General features: G+C 48.5%; 1 protein-coding gene and 1 pseudogene across 2 annotated transcripts in view; both read right to left on the bottom strand.

Moving 5' to 3' along the window:
• Window positions 1-209: 209 nt before the first annotated feature.
• LOC139394266 (zinc finger CW-type PWWP domain protein 2-like) overlaps window positions 210-14,855 on the bottom strand; it is a 57,820-nt gene continuing 43,174 nt past the window's right edge. For both annotated transcript variants that reach the window (XM_071142292.1, XM_071142291.1), the window contains one exon: window positions 210-251. In XM_071142292.1, coding sequence (XP_070998393.1) covers window positions 225-251 — 27 coding nt within the window. In that variant the 3' untranslated portion in view covers window positions 210-224. The remainder of the gene's footprint in view (window positions 252-14,855) is intronic.
• Window positions 1,461-2,129, bottom strand: LOC139394264 (tetraspanin-8 pseudogene; annotated as a pseudogene).

Raw genomic sequence — 14,855 nt, 5'->3', positions numbered from 1 at the left:
GACAAAGGATGTTCTCTGTTTAGTGAGTCCTCCAGATCAGAGGCAGTAGGGATGGACCAGGGATGTTCTCTGTTTAGTGAGTCCTCCAGATCAGAGGCAGTAGGGATGACCAGGGACGTTCTCTGTTTAGTGAGTCAGCCAGACCAGAGGCAGTAGGGATGACCAGGGATGTTCTCTGTTTAGTGAGTCCTCCAGATCAGAGGCAGTAGGGACGATCAGGGATGTTATCTTGATAAGCGCGTCAATTGGACCTGTCAAAATGAGAGAAAATTTATGGAGTCAAAATAACATTATTTTCTTTAGGAATGTAGTGAAGTAAAAGTTGTCAAAAATAGAAATAGTAAAGTACAGATACCCCCCCCCCCCCCCCAAAAAAAAACTACTTAAGTAGTACTTTAAAGTATTTTTACTGAAGTCCTTGACACCACTGAGTGTATGACCACCACAGGCACCTACTTCAGAGACAAGTCTTGAGCAGTAGAAAACTAATTCACTTAAAAAATACACATACACACATCTTCAACGAGATGTGGATGAATCAACTTCAGGTCAAGAAACTGACATCCTTTATCATAAATCAGAAAAACTAGTCAGATTGTCGTTTGGCACGGGTATATGATATAGAAAAACACAATGGGATGCTTTACAATACAAAGGGTTGGAGTCAATTCCACCTCAATTCAGTTTAGTATAGTGTGGATGTAGCTAGGTTAAGGTGGTATAGTATAGATCTACCTAGGTTAAGGTGGTATAGTATAGTGTAGATGTACCTAGGTTAACGTGGTATAGTATAGTGTAGATGTACCTAGGTTAAGGTGGTATGGTATAGTGTAGATGTACCTAGGTTAAGGTGGTATATTGTAGATGTACCTAGGTTAAGGTGGTATAGTGTAGATGTACCTAGGTTAAGGTGATATGGTATAGTGTAGATGTACCTAGGTTAAGGTGGTATAGTATAGATCTACCTAGGTTAAGGTGGTATAGTATAGTGTAGATGTACCTAGGTTAACGTGGTATAGTATAGTGTAGATGTACCTAGGTTAAGGTGGTATGGTATAGTGTAGATGTACCTAGGTTAAGGTGGTATATTGTAGATGTACCTAGGTTAAGGTGGTATAGTGTAGATGTACCTAGGTTAAGGTGATATGGTATAGTGTAGATGTACCTAGGTTAAGGTGGTATAGTATAGATCTACCTAGGTTAAGGTGGTATAGTATAGTGTAGATGTACCTAGGTTAACGTGGTATAGTATAGTGTAGATGTACCTAGGTTAAGGTGGTATGGTATAGTGTAGATGTACCTAGGTTAAGGTGGTATATTGTAGATGTACCTAGGTTAAGGTGGTATAGTGTAGATGTACCTAGGTTAAGGTGGTATAGTATAGTGTAGATGTACCTAGGTTAGGGTGGTATAGTGTAGATGTACCTAGGTTAAGGTGCTATAGTATAGTGCAGCTGTACCTAGTTTAACGTGGCATACGTCTCCCCAATCTGGCAATACAGGGTCATGGCGAAGGCCATTCCAAAGATCATCAAGACTGCGATGCCAAATGCAATCCCCAGGGTGATGAATGTACCCTTCGCGATGACTGACATCACCAACTTGGTACAAGGTCTCAAGTACACTTTGCGTTGTCCGTCTGCGAGTTTGCACTCCTGAGTGGTGTCACGGCAGTCACAAGATGCGGGGACTGTTGAGCCCCAGTCTGAAGGTCCATGGATCAGTCCACAACATTTTGCCTGCTCTTCCAGTTTCTGCATGAACATCTGGAACAAAGACGACTGGTTCCTCAGTGGTAGCAGCTTTTCCGTCAACCATTCCTCAATCTTATTCACTCCGACAGCTCCCAGGATTCCAGCGATCACCAGGAGGATGAAGATGAGGAGCAGCCCGACGAAGAACAGCATGAGCATGACGCGGCTTTCCCTGATGGCACCAAAGCAGCCCAGGAAGCCAAGCACCGTGATGATGGTACCGACGGCTATCAGCAGGTTCAGCCCCGGTAACAACCCCCCAAACACAGGGTTCACTTTGAGGTAGATGGAGACTCCAAGGATGATGCATCCACTGATCCAGAACAGCAGGTTGAAAACAAAGAGGAAGTACTTGATACATTTGTTCACAGCCATCTTCTAAGCTTCCAACAGCCAGGCAAGACGTGACAGAGCAACTTGAAGATGTACAGTGTGTGAGAGTGAGTGTACCAGATCTGTCACCTATGTAAAAAAATATATATTAAAAAAATAACAACCCGAAGCTGTAGGTGTGGCTAGTGACTCCTCATTCCAGAAACCAACCGTTTTCTACTTTAAAAAAAACGTTATCTAAAAACTGACGCTGGCTCAGCCCTCTGCTAGACTACTTCAACAAAGTCTGAGCAGTGAGCTCTGCTTGAGGCTGTTAGATTAAATGCATGACTTCAGCTGTATCCTGTATGACATGCAAATACTTTTTTAGCATGCCCTGAAGACTTTCCTCATGCAAACGGATCAGGTTAATAATCATGACAAACCAGCCTCCACCTGAACAGTTTCTCTCTCCGTGCTGTGTCCCTCACCAGCCTCCACCTGAACAGTTTCTCTCCCCGTGCTGTGTCCCTCACCAGCCTCCACCTGAACAGTTTCTCTCTCCGTGCTGTGGCCATCACCAGCCTCCACCTGAACAGTTTCTCTCCCCGTGCTGTGGACCTCACCAGCCTCCACCTGAACAGTTTCTCTCCCCGTGCTGTGGCCCTCACCAGCCTCCACCTGAACAGTTTCTCTCCCCGTGCTGTGGCCCTCACCAGCCTCCACCTGAACAGTTTCTCTCCCCGTGCTGTGGCCCTCACCAGCCTCCACCTGAACAGTTTCTCTCCCCGTGCTGTGGACCTCACCAGCCTCCACCTGAACAGTTTCTCTCCCCGTGCTGTGGACCTCACCAGCCTCCACCTGAACAGTTTCTCTCCCCGTGCTGTGGACCTCACCAGCCTCCACCTGAACAGTTTCTCTCCCCGTGCTGTGGACCTCACCAGCCTCCACCTGAACAGTTTCTCTCCCCGTGCTGTGGACCTCACCAGCCTCCACCTGAACAGTTTCTCTCCCCGTGCTGTGGACCTCACCAGCCTCCACCTGAACAGTTTCTCTCCCCGTGCTGTGGCCCTCACCAGCCTCCACCTGAACAGTTTCTCTCCCCGTGCTGTGGACCTCACCAGCCTCCACCTGAACAGTTTCTCTCCCCGTGCTGTGGACCTCACCAGCCTCCACCTGAACAGTTTCTCTCCCCGTGCTGTGGACCTCACCAGCCTCCACCTGAACAGTTTCTCTCCCCGTGCTGTGGCCCTCACCAGCCTCCACCTGAACAGTTTCTCTCCCCGTGCTGTGGCCCTCACCAGCCTCCACCTGAACAGTTTCTCTCCCCGTGCTGTGGCCCTCACCAGCCTCCACATGAACAGTTTCTCTCCCCATATGCTGTGGCCCTCACCAGCCTCCACCAGATCCACAGAGACTAAAGGACTATGTACTCTATGCTGCACACTGTATCAAGACTGGAGATCACTCTGTCATGCTGATTGTTCGAATAAATGACTGGAAGCTTCAAAAGGAGGGTGGTGCTTGGAATCATTGTTCTTCCTCTGACGACCATGGTTACCTGCAAGGAAACAAGTGCTGACATCATTGCTTTGCACAAAAAGTGCTTCACATGCAAGGGTATTGCTGCCAGTAAGATTGCACCTAAATCAACCATTTATCGGATCATCAAGAACTTCAAGAAGAGCGGTTCAATTGTTGTGAAGAAGGCTTCAGGGCGTCCAAGAAAGTCCAGCAAGCGCCAGGACTGTCTCCTAAAGTTGATTCAGCTGCGGGATCGGGGCACCACCAGTACAGAGCTTGCTCAGGAATGGCAGCAGGCAGGTGTGAGTGCATCTGCACGCACAGTGAGGCAAAGACTTTTGGAGGATGGCCTGGTGTCAAGAAGGGCAGCAAAGAAGCCACTTCTCTCCAGGAAAAACATCAGGGACAGACTGATATTCTGCAAAAGGTACAGGGATTGGACTGCTGCGGACTGGGGTAAAGTCATTTTCTCTGATGAATCCCCTTTCCGATTGTTTGGGGCATCCGGAAAAAGCTTGTCCAGAGAAGACAAGGTGAGCGCTACCATCAGTCCTGTGTCATGCCAACAGTAAACTATCATGAGACCATTCATGTGTGGGGTTGCTTCTCAGCCAAGGGAGTGGGCTCACTCACAATTTTGCCTAAGAACACAGCCATGAATAAAGAATGGTACCAACACATCCTCCGGGAGCAACTTCTCCCAACCACCCAGGAACAGTTTGGTGATGAACAATGCCTTTTCCAGCATGATGGAGCACCTTGCCATAAGGCAAACATGATAACTAAGTGGCTCGGGGAACAAAACATTGATATTTTGGGGGCATGGCCAGGAAACTCCCCAGACCTTAATCCCATTGAGAACTTGTGGTCAATCCTCAAGAGGCAAACAAAAACCCACAAATTCTGACAAAGTCCAAGCATTGATTATGCAAGAATGGGCTGCCATCAGTCAGGATGTGGCCCAGAAGTTAATTGACAGCATGCCTGGGCGGATTGCAGAGGTCTTGAAAAAGAAGGGTCAACACTGCAAATATTGACTCTTTGCATCAACTTCATGTAATTGTCAATAAAAGCCTTTGACACTTATGAAATGCTTGTAATTATACTTCAGTATTCCATAGTAACATCTGACAAAAAATATCTAAAGACACTGAAGCAGCAAACTTTGTGTCATTCTCAAAACTTTTGGCCACGACTGTACATTTCTCTAACAAAAAGGAAATATGACACTGAAATACATAAACAAAAGGTGTAACTTGTTCACTTTCATCAGCTAATTCAGGATATGTGGGTTTTGAAGAGGTATCGATGACCAACGTCGGAATCTTTAATACAGAAGCTAAATATAGAGCGGTCCCACTGAGCCTAAATAACAACTCTGTGTCCTATGAAGGGTAGTGTGGTGGAGGGCAGCACCTTACAACAGATGACTTAGAACAACCTCACACACACACACACACACACACACACACACACACACACACACATGGTTGCCTCTGAAACACTGACTCCAGCCAGACAGAACGTATTAATCAGATTCTGTAAGCTGAGATCCGCGATAGGCAAAACAGTCCTACTGGTCGCCCCAGAGAACCATGGTTACCACTGACTCCATTCAGACAGAACATATTAAACAGTCCTACTGGTTGCCCCAGACAACCATGGTTACCACTGACTCCATTCAGACATAACATATTAAACAGTCCTACTGGTTGCCCCAGACAACCATGGTTACCACTGACTCCATTCAGACAGAACATATTAAACAGTCCTACTGGTTGCCCCAGACAACCATGGTTACCACTGACTCCATTCAGACAGAACATGTTAAACAGTCCTACTGGTCGCCCCCAGTCTAAAACACTGACTCCATTTAGACAGAACATATTAAACAGTCCTACTGGTCGCCCCCAGACTAAAACACTGACTCCAGAAAATATTAAACAGTCCTACTGGTCGCCCCAGTCTAAAACACTGACTCCATTCAGACAGAACATATTAAACAGCCCTACAGCCTGATGTGCATTGATGTCTGAGGGAAAAATACAGTGTTGGTTGAACTAACGTCTTTGTTGTTGTAACATCGCTAACGGACGTGGCAGTTTCACAGCTATGGATTCCAGTTTTAAGAAATAAACAATGTAGATAATCAAATGAATCAAATCGCCGGGAGACAACGCTGAGTGAAGCTGTGAGTTCGTATGTATACGGATGTGGACGGTGGTGTGGACGGTGGTGTGGACGGTGGTGTGGACGGTGGTGTGGGCGGATGTGGACGGATGTGGACGGTGGTGTGGACGGATGTGGACGGATGTGGACGGATGTGGACGGTGGTGTGGACGGTGGTGTGGACGGTGGTGTGGACGGATGTGGACGGTGGTGTGGGCGGATGTGGACGGATGTGGACGGTGGTGTGGACGGTGGTGTGGACGGTGGTGTGGACGGTGGTGTGGGCGGATGTGGACGGATGTGGACGGTGGTGTGGACGGATGTGGACGGATGTGGACGGATGTGGACGGTGGTGTGGACGGTGGTGTGGACGGTGGTGTGGGCGGATGTGGACGGATGTGGACGGTGGTGTGGACGGATGTGGACGGATGTGGACGGATGTGGACGGATGTGGACGGTGGTGTGGACGGTGGTGTGGACGGATGTGGACGGTGGTGTGGACGGTGGTGTGGACGGTGGTGGACGGATGTGGACGGTGGTGTGGACGGTGGTGTGGACGGATGTGGACGGATGTGGACGGTGGTGTGGATGGTGGTGTGGACGGTGATGTGGACGGTGGTGTGGACGGTCATGTGGATGGTGGTGTGGACGGATGTGGACGGTGGTGTGGGCGGTGGTGTTGACGGACGTGGACGGTGGTGTGGACGGTGATGTGGACGGTGGTGTGGACGGTCATGTGGACGGTGGTGTGGACGGATGTGGACGGTGGTGTGGACGGTGGTGTGGACGGTGGTGTGGACGGTGGTGTGGATGGTGGTGTGGACGGATGTGGACGGTGGTGTGGACGGTGGTGTGGACGGTGGTGTGGACGGATGTGGACGGTGGTGTGGACGGTGGTGTGGACGGTGGTGTGGACGGTGGTGTGGACGGTGGTGTGGACGGTGGTGTGGATGGTGGTGTGGATGGTGGTGTGGACGGTGGTGTGGACGGTGGTGTGGATGGTGGTGTGGACGGATGTGGACGGTGGTGTGGACGGTGGTGTGGATGGTGGTGTGGATGGTGGTGTGGACGGTGGTGTGGACGGTGGTGTGGACGGATGTGGACGGTGGTGTGGACGGTGGTGTGGATGGTGGTGTGGATGGTGGTGTGGACGGTGGTGTGGACGGTGGTGTGGACGGTGGTGTGGATGGTGGTGTGGATGGTGGTGTGGACGGTGGTGTGGACGGTGGTGTGGATGGTGGTGTGGACGGATGTGGACGGTGGTGTGGACGGATGTGGACGGTGGTGTGGACGGATGTAGACGGTGATGTGGACGGTGGTGTGGATGGTGGTGTGGACGGATGTGGACGGTGGCGTGGACGGATGTGGACGGATGTGGACGGATGTGGACGGATGTGGACGGTGGTGTGGATGGTGGTGTGGACGGTGGTGTGGACGGTGGTGTGGACGGTGGTGTGGACGGTGGTGTGGATGGTGGTGTGGACGGATGTGGACGGTGGTGTGGACGGTGGTGTGGACGGATGTGGACGGTGGTGTGGATGGTGGTGTGGACGGATGTGGACGGTGGTGTGGACGGTGGTGTGGACAGATGTGGACGGTGGTGTGGACGGTGGTGTGGACGGTGGTGTGGACGGTGGTGTGGACGGATGTGGACAGGGGTGTTGGCGAGTTCTTCGGATTAGGGAAGTGATATTTTAATAGTTGGGTCTCTCTCACGCTCTCTCTCTCTCTCACCCTCCCTCCCTCTCCCTACCTCCATCCCTCCCTCCCTCTCCCTACCTCCATCCCTCTCGACCCTCTGCGTGTAGATTGCTTCAAAATCCATGCCCTTTCTCTTCTTTTATTGAAAGACAAACAAGTTACTGAACTAAATGACTACCGCCCCGTAGCACTCACTTCTGTCAACATGAGGTGCTTTGAGAGGCTAGTCAAGGATCATATCACCTCCACCTTACCGGCCACCCTAGACACACTTAAGTTTGCATACTGCCCCAACAGGTTCACAGATGACGCAATCGCTATCACACTGCACACTGCCCTATCCCATCTGGACGAGAGGAATACCTATGTAAGAATGCTGTTCATTGACTACAGCTCAGCATTCAACACCATAGTACCCTCATCATCAAGCTGGAGTCCCTGGGTCTGAATCCCGCCCTGTGCAATTGGGTCCTGGACATTCTGACGGCCGCCCCCAGGTGGTGAAGGTAGGAAACAACATCTCCACTTCGCTGACCCTCAACACTGGGGCCCTACAAGGGTGCGTGCTCAGCCCCCTCCTGTACTCCCTGTTCACCCATGACTGCGTGGCCACGCACGCCTCCAACTCAATCATCAAGTTTGCAGACGACACAACAGTAGTGGGATTGATTACCAACAACAACGAGACAGTCCACAGGGAGGAGGTGAGGGCACTCGGAGTGTGGTGTCAGGAAAACAACCTCTCACTCAACGTCCACAAAACAAAGGAGATGATCGTGGACTTCAGGAAACAGCAGAGAGAGCACCCCCCCTTATCCACATTAACGGGACAGTAGCGGAGAAGGTGCAAAGTTTTAAGTTCCTCGGCATACATATATTGCACCTTGCCTATGCCACTCGGCCCTCGCTCATCCATATACTTACATGTACATATTCTCATTCACCCCTTTAGATTTGTGTGTATTAGGTAGTTGTTGGGGAATTGTTAGATAACTTGATAGATATTAGTGCGTTGTCGGAACTAGAAGCACAGGCGTTCCGCTACACTCGCATTAACATCTGCTAAACATGTGTATGTGACAAATAAAATGTGATTTGATTTGAAGTTTACTTGGGTTTAATCCATCACTGTGACACTGTGGTTGGGGGGAGGACAGTATGACTGATCAAATTATGAAAGACAAGTATTGTAATTTTGAATTCTGTGAGTGTGGAAGAGGTGAAAAAAATATTATTGTCTATCAACAATGACAAGGCACTTGGATGGAAAATTACTGAGGATAATAGCGAACGATATTGCCATATCTTCAATCTAAGTCTACTAGAAAGTGTGTGCCCTCAGGCCTGGATGGAAGAAAAATCATTCCGCTACCCAAGAATAGTAACGCCCTCTTTACTGGCTAAAATAACCGACCAATCAGCCTGTTACCAACCCTTAGAAAACTTCTGGAAAAAATGGTGTTTGACCAGATACAATGTTATTTTATTGTAAACAAATTGACAAACAAACTTTCAGCATATAGAGAAGGACATTCAACAAGCACGGCACTTACGCAAATGAGTGATGATCGGCTGAGAGAAATTGAGGATAAAAAGATTGTGGGAGCTGTTTTGTTAGACTTGCGTCTTTTGACATATCGATCATAGTCTGCTGCTGGAAAAACGTATGTGTTATGGCTTTTACACCCCCTGATATATTGTGGATAAAGAGTTACCTATCTAACAGAACACAGAGGGTATTCTTTAATGGAAGCCTCTCCAACAATATCCAGGTAGAATCAGGAATTCCTCAGGGCAGCTGTCTAGGCCCCTTACTTTTTTTTCCAATCTTTACTAATGACATGCCTTGAGTCAAGCCAGTGTGTCTATGTATGCAGATGACTCAACACTATACATGTCAGCTACTACAGCAACTGAAATGACTGCAACACTGAACAAAGAGTTGCAGTTAGTTTCAGAATGCATGGGAAGGAATACGTTTGTCCTAAATAAATACAAAATAAACTAAAAGCATTGTATTTGGAACAAATCATTCACTAAACCTTAAACCTCATCTAAACCTTGCAATAAATAATGTGGAAATTGAGCAAGTTGTGATGACTAAACTGCTTGGAGTAATGCTGGATTGTAAACTGTCATGGTCAAAACATGTTGATACAACAGTAGCTAAGATGTGGAGAAGTCTGTCCATAATAAAGCGCTGGACTAATGTCCAGTCGTGTGGTCAGGTGCCACAAAGAGGGACCTTGGAAAGTTACAATTGTCTCAAAACAGGGCAGCACGGCTGGCCCTTAAATGTACACAGAGAGCTAACATTAATGACATGCATGTAAATCTCTCATGGCTCAAAGAGAGATTGACTTCATCACTACTTGTTTTTGTAAGAAGTGTTGACAAACTGAATCTACAGAGCTGTCTGTTTAAACTACTAGCACACAGCTCAGACACCCATCCATACCCCACAAGACATGCCACCAGTCTCGTCACAGTCCCCAAGTCCAGAACAGACTATGGGAGGCACACAGTCCCCAAGTCCAGAACAGACTATGGGAGGCACACAGTCCCCAAGTCCAGAACAGACTATGGGAGGCACACAGTCCCCAAGTCCAGAACAGACTATGGGAGGCACACAGTCCTCAAGTCCAGAACAGACTATGGGAGGCACACAGTCCCCAAGTCCAGAACAGACTATGGAAGGCGCACGGTACCACATAGAGCCATGACTACATGGAACTCTATTCCACAGTACTACATAGAGCCATGACTACATGGAACTCTATTCCACAGTACTACATAGATTCATGACTACATGGAACTCTATTCCACAGTACCACATAGAGCCATGACTACATGGAACTCTATTCCACAGTACTACATAGAGCCATGACTACATGGACCTCTATTCCACAGTAGTACATAGAGCCATGACTACATGGAACTCTATTCCACAGTAGTACATAGAGCCATGACTACATGGAACTCTATTCCACAGTACTACATAGAGCCATGACTACATGGAACTCTATTCCACAGTACTACATAGAGCCATGACTACATGGAACTCTATTCCACAGTACTACATAGAGCCATGACTACATGGAACTCTATTCCACAGTACTACATAGAGCCATGACTACATGGAACTCTATTCCACAGTAACACATAGAGCCATGACTACATGGAACTCTATTCCACAGTACCACATAGAGCCATGACTACATGGAACTCTATTCCACAGTACTACATAGAGCCATGACTACATGGAACTATATTCCACAGTACTACATAGAGCCATGACTACATGGAACTCTATTCCACAGTACCACATAGAGCCATGACTACATGGAACTCTATTCCACAGTACTACATAGAGCCATGACTACATGGAACTCTATTCCACAGTACTACATAGAGACATGACTACATGGAACTCTATTCCACAGTACTACATAGAGCCATGACTACATGGAACTCTATTCCACAGTACCACATAGAGCCATGACTACATGGAACTCTATTCCACAGTACCACATAGAGCCATGACTACATGGAACTCTATTCCACAGTACTACATAGAGCCATGACTACATGGAACTCTATTCCTCATCAGGTAACTGACCCGTGCAGTAGAATCAGATTTAGAAAACAGATAAAAAAAAACACCTTATGAAACAGTGGGGAGTTTAAGAGACACACACACACACACACACACACACACACACACACACAGACACACACATACACATGATAAGACACACACTCTACACACACATATACATGGATGTTGCATTGTAAATACGTGATAGTGGAGTAGTGGCCTGAGGGAACACACTACATGTATTGGTTAAAGTATTATGTAATGTAATGTCATGTAATATTTTAAACTGTCTTTAACCCTGCAGTTCTGGCTAAATTCCCAATCTGGCTCTCATACCATCATGGCCACCTAATCATCCCCAGTTTCTAATTGGCTCATTCATACCCCCTCCTCTCCCCTGTAACTATTCCCCAGTTTCTAATTGGCTCATTCATACCCCCTCCTCTCCCCTGTAACTATTCCCCAGATTCTAGTTGGCTCATTCATACCCCCTCCTCTCCCCTGTAACTATTCCCCAGTTTCTAATTGGCTCATTCATACCCCCTCCTCTCCCCTGTAACTATTCCCCAGTTTCTAATTGGCTCATTCATACCCCCTCCTCTCCCCTGTAACTATTCCCCAGTTTCTAATTGGCTCATTCATACCCCCTCCTCTCCCCTGTAACTATTCCCCAGTTTCTAATTGGCTCATTCATACCCCCTCCTCTCCCCTGTAACTATTCCCCAGTTTCTAATTGGCTCATTCATACCCCCTCCTCTCCCTGGTAACTATTCCCCAGTTTGAATATGTAAATTAGAATGTGTTCTCAGTCAATTTACCTTGTAAAAATAAGGGTCAAATATATAGACTTGCAGTACATACAGCTAAAGTATAAGCACTTATGTTAAATGGTTATCCTCTTTACAATGCATTCAAATGAGTCTCTCCAGCAGGGTTTGTCTACAATGAGCTAGTTTGGTATTCCATGGAATTCTCTCTCCCATTTATCTCTATCTGAGGGACTCAAATGAACCTAATTGGCAGTAAATTAGCATTTGTTGCCGAGGGAATTGCAAATGCTGTGTGTGATCGAGAGAGAGAGCAGTTATCCAATCACAATGTTGATCATCCTGATTTATCTGCCACTGGGTGGAGGGGGCAGGGAAGGAAGAGATGGGGGGGAGGGGACAAAGAGAGGAGAAGTGTCAGACATGGTAACAGGGGAGACCGATACATATTTGTGTATTAATTAAGGATCCCCATTAGTTCCTGTCACGGCAGCAGCTACTCTTCCTGGGGTTTATTATGGATCCCCATTAGTTCCTGCCAAGACAGCAGCTACTCTTCCTGGGGTTTATTATGGATCCCCATTAGTTCCTGTCAAGGCAGCAGCTACTCTTCCTGGGGTTTACTATGGATCCCCATTAGTTCCTGTCAAGACAGCAGCTACCCCGGATTAGACCCTTGTTTCCCATTTTCTCCTAAAATGACATCCCCAAATCTAACTGCCTGTAGCTCAGGCCCTGAAGCAACGATATGCATATTCTTGGTACCATTTGAAAGGAAACACTTTGACATTTTTTGAAATGTGAAAGGAATGTAGTAGAATATAACACAATAGATCTGGTAAAAGATAATACAAAGAACAAACCAATCGTCCAGGGCAATGTCCCCAATCACTGCCCTGGGGCATTGGGATATGATTTAGTCCAGAGGAAAGAGTGCCTCCTAGTGGCCTGGTTCTCCAACACCACCTCTAGCAGCTTCTGGTCTCCCATCCAGGGTCTGACCAGGACCAACCCTGCTTAGCACAGCATCTGGTCTCCCATCCAGGGACTGACCAGGACCGACTCTGCTTAGCATCTGGTCGCCCATCCAGGGACTGACCAGGACCAACCCTGTTTAGCACAGTATCTGGTCTCCCATCCAGGGACTGACCAGGTCCGACCCTGCTTAGCACAGCATCTGGTCTCCAATCCAGGGACTGACCAGGACCAACCCTGTTTAGCACAGTATCTGGTCTCCCATCCAGGGACTGACCAGGTCCGACCCTGCTTAGCGCAGCATCTGATCTCCCATCCAGGGACTGACCAGGTCCGACCCTGCTTAGCGCAGCATCTGGTCTCCCATCCAGGGACTGACCAGGTCCGACCCTGCTTAGCGCAGCATCTGATCTCCCATCCAGGGACTGACCAGGACCGACCCTGCCTAGCACAACATCTGGCCTCACATCCAGGGACTGACCAGGACCAACCCTGCTTAGCATCTGGTCTCCCATCCAGGGTCTGACCAGGACCAACCCTGCTTAGCACAGCATCTGGTCTCCCATCCAGGGACTGACCAGGACCGACTCTGCTTAGCATCTGGTCTCCCATCCAGGGACTGACCAGGACCAACCCTGTTTAGCACAGTATCTGGTCTCCCATCCAGGGACTGACCAGGACCGACCCTGTTTAGCACAGTATCTGGTCTCCCATCCAGGGTCTGACCAGGACCGACCCTGCTTAGCACATTATCTGGTCTCCCATCCAGGGTCTGACCAGGACCGACCCTGCTTAGCATCTGGTCTCCCATCCAGGGACTGACCAGGACCGACCTTGCTTAGCATCTGGTCTCCCATCCAGGGACTGACCAGGACCAACCCTGCTTAGCATCTGGTCTCCCATCCAGGGACTGACCAGGACCGACCCTGCTTAGCATCTGGTCTCCCATCCAGGGACTGACCAGGACCGACCCTTCTAAGCATCTGGTCTCCCATCCAGGGACTGACCAGGACCGACCCTGCTTAGCACAGCATCTGGTCTCCCATCCAGGGACTGACCAGGACCGACTCTGCTTAGCATCTGGTCTCCCATCCAGGGACTGACCAGGACCGACCCTGCTTAGCACAGCATCTGGTCTCCCATCCAGGGACTGACCAGGACCGACTCTGCTTAGCATCTGGTCTCCCATCCAGGGACTGACCAGGACCGACCCTGCTTAGCACAGCATCTGGTCTCCCATCCAGGGACAGACCAGGACCGACCCTGCTTAGCACAGCATCTGGTCTCCCATCCAGGGACTGACCAGGACCGACCCTACTTAGCGCACAGACAGGCTGCTTTAGAAAGCTATGATACACAGCTGAAGGCAGGCTGGGCTGGGCCGACAGAAAGACAGGCTGGGCCGGGCCGACAGACAGACAGGCTTGCAGGTGCTTTAGAAAACAGCATATTTAAACGTCTTTAATACCCTGATAAATCGTAGTGACACGCTTTAAAATGGACCTCCACCCTCACGTAAACTGACACTTCTAAAGCAGTGGAACACAGGGCCAGCTGCAGAATCTCTCCACTAGTTGAATAAATAGGTCAGGCAGAATGAAGCACTCTCCTGGGTCCCAGTTTCTGAATGTTCTTTTCAAAAAGGCTCACTATGTTCATGTGAGTTTTCAAAGCTAGCACTGGTGTAAAGTGGACCAATGGAAGGGGCTTTTGACGTTGGTTAAGGTCATTAAGTCATTCATTAATCTCCATTGTCGGTTTTTTCCTCCAACGGCATGAGTACATCTCCTGAGTGATTTTTTTAAATGTTTTTATTTTTTTTAACTCGGCAAGTCAGTTAAGAACAAATTCTTATTTTCAATGACGGCCTAGGAACTTTGAGTTAACTGCCTTGTTCAGGGGCAAAACGACAGATTTGTACCTTGTCAGCTCAGGGATTTTATCTTGCAACCTTCCGGTTACTGGCCCAACGCTCTAACCGCTAGGCTACCTACCCCCTCTACACTCTAACCGCTAGGCTACCTACCCCCTCTACACTCTAACCGCTAGGCTACC

Source organism: Oncorhynchus clarkii, unplaced genomic scaffold (assembly GCF_045791955.1).
Source record: "Oncorhynchus clarkii lewisi isolate Uvic-CL-2024 unplaced genomic scaffold, UVic_Ocla_1.0 unplaced_contig_8629_pilon_pilon, whole genome shotgun sequence".
Lineage (NCBI taxonomy): Eukaryota > Metazoa > Chordata > Actinopteri > Salmoniformes > Salmonidae > Oncorhynchus > Oncorhynchus clarkii.
This window is presented reverse-complemented; position numbering and strand designations above follow the sequence as displayed.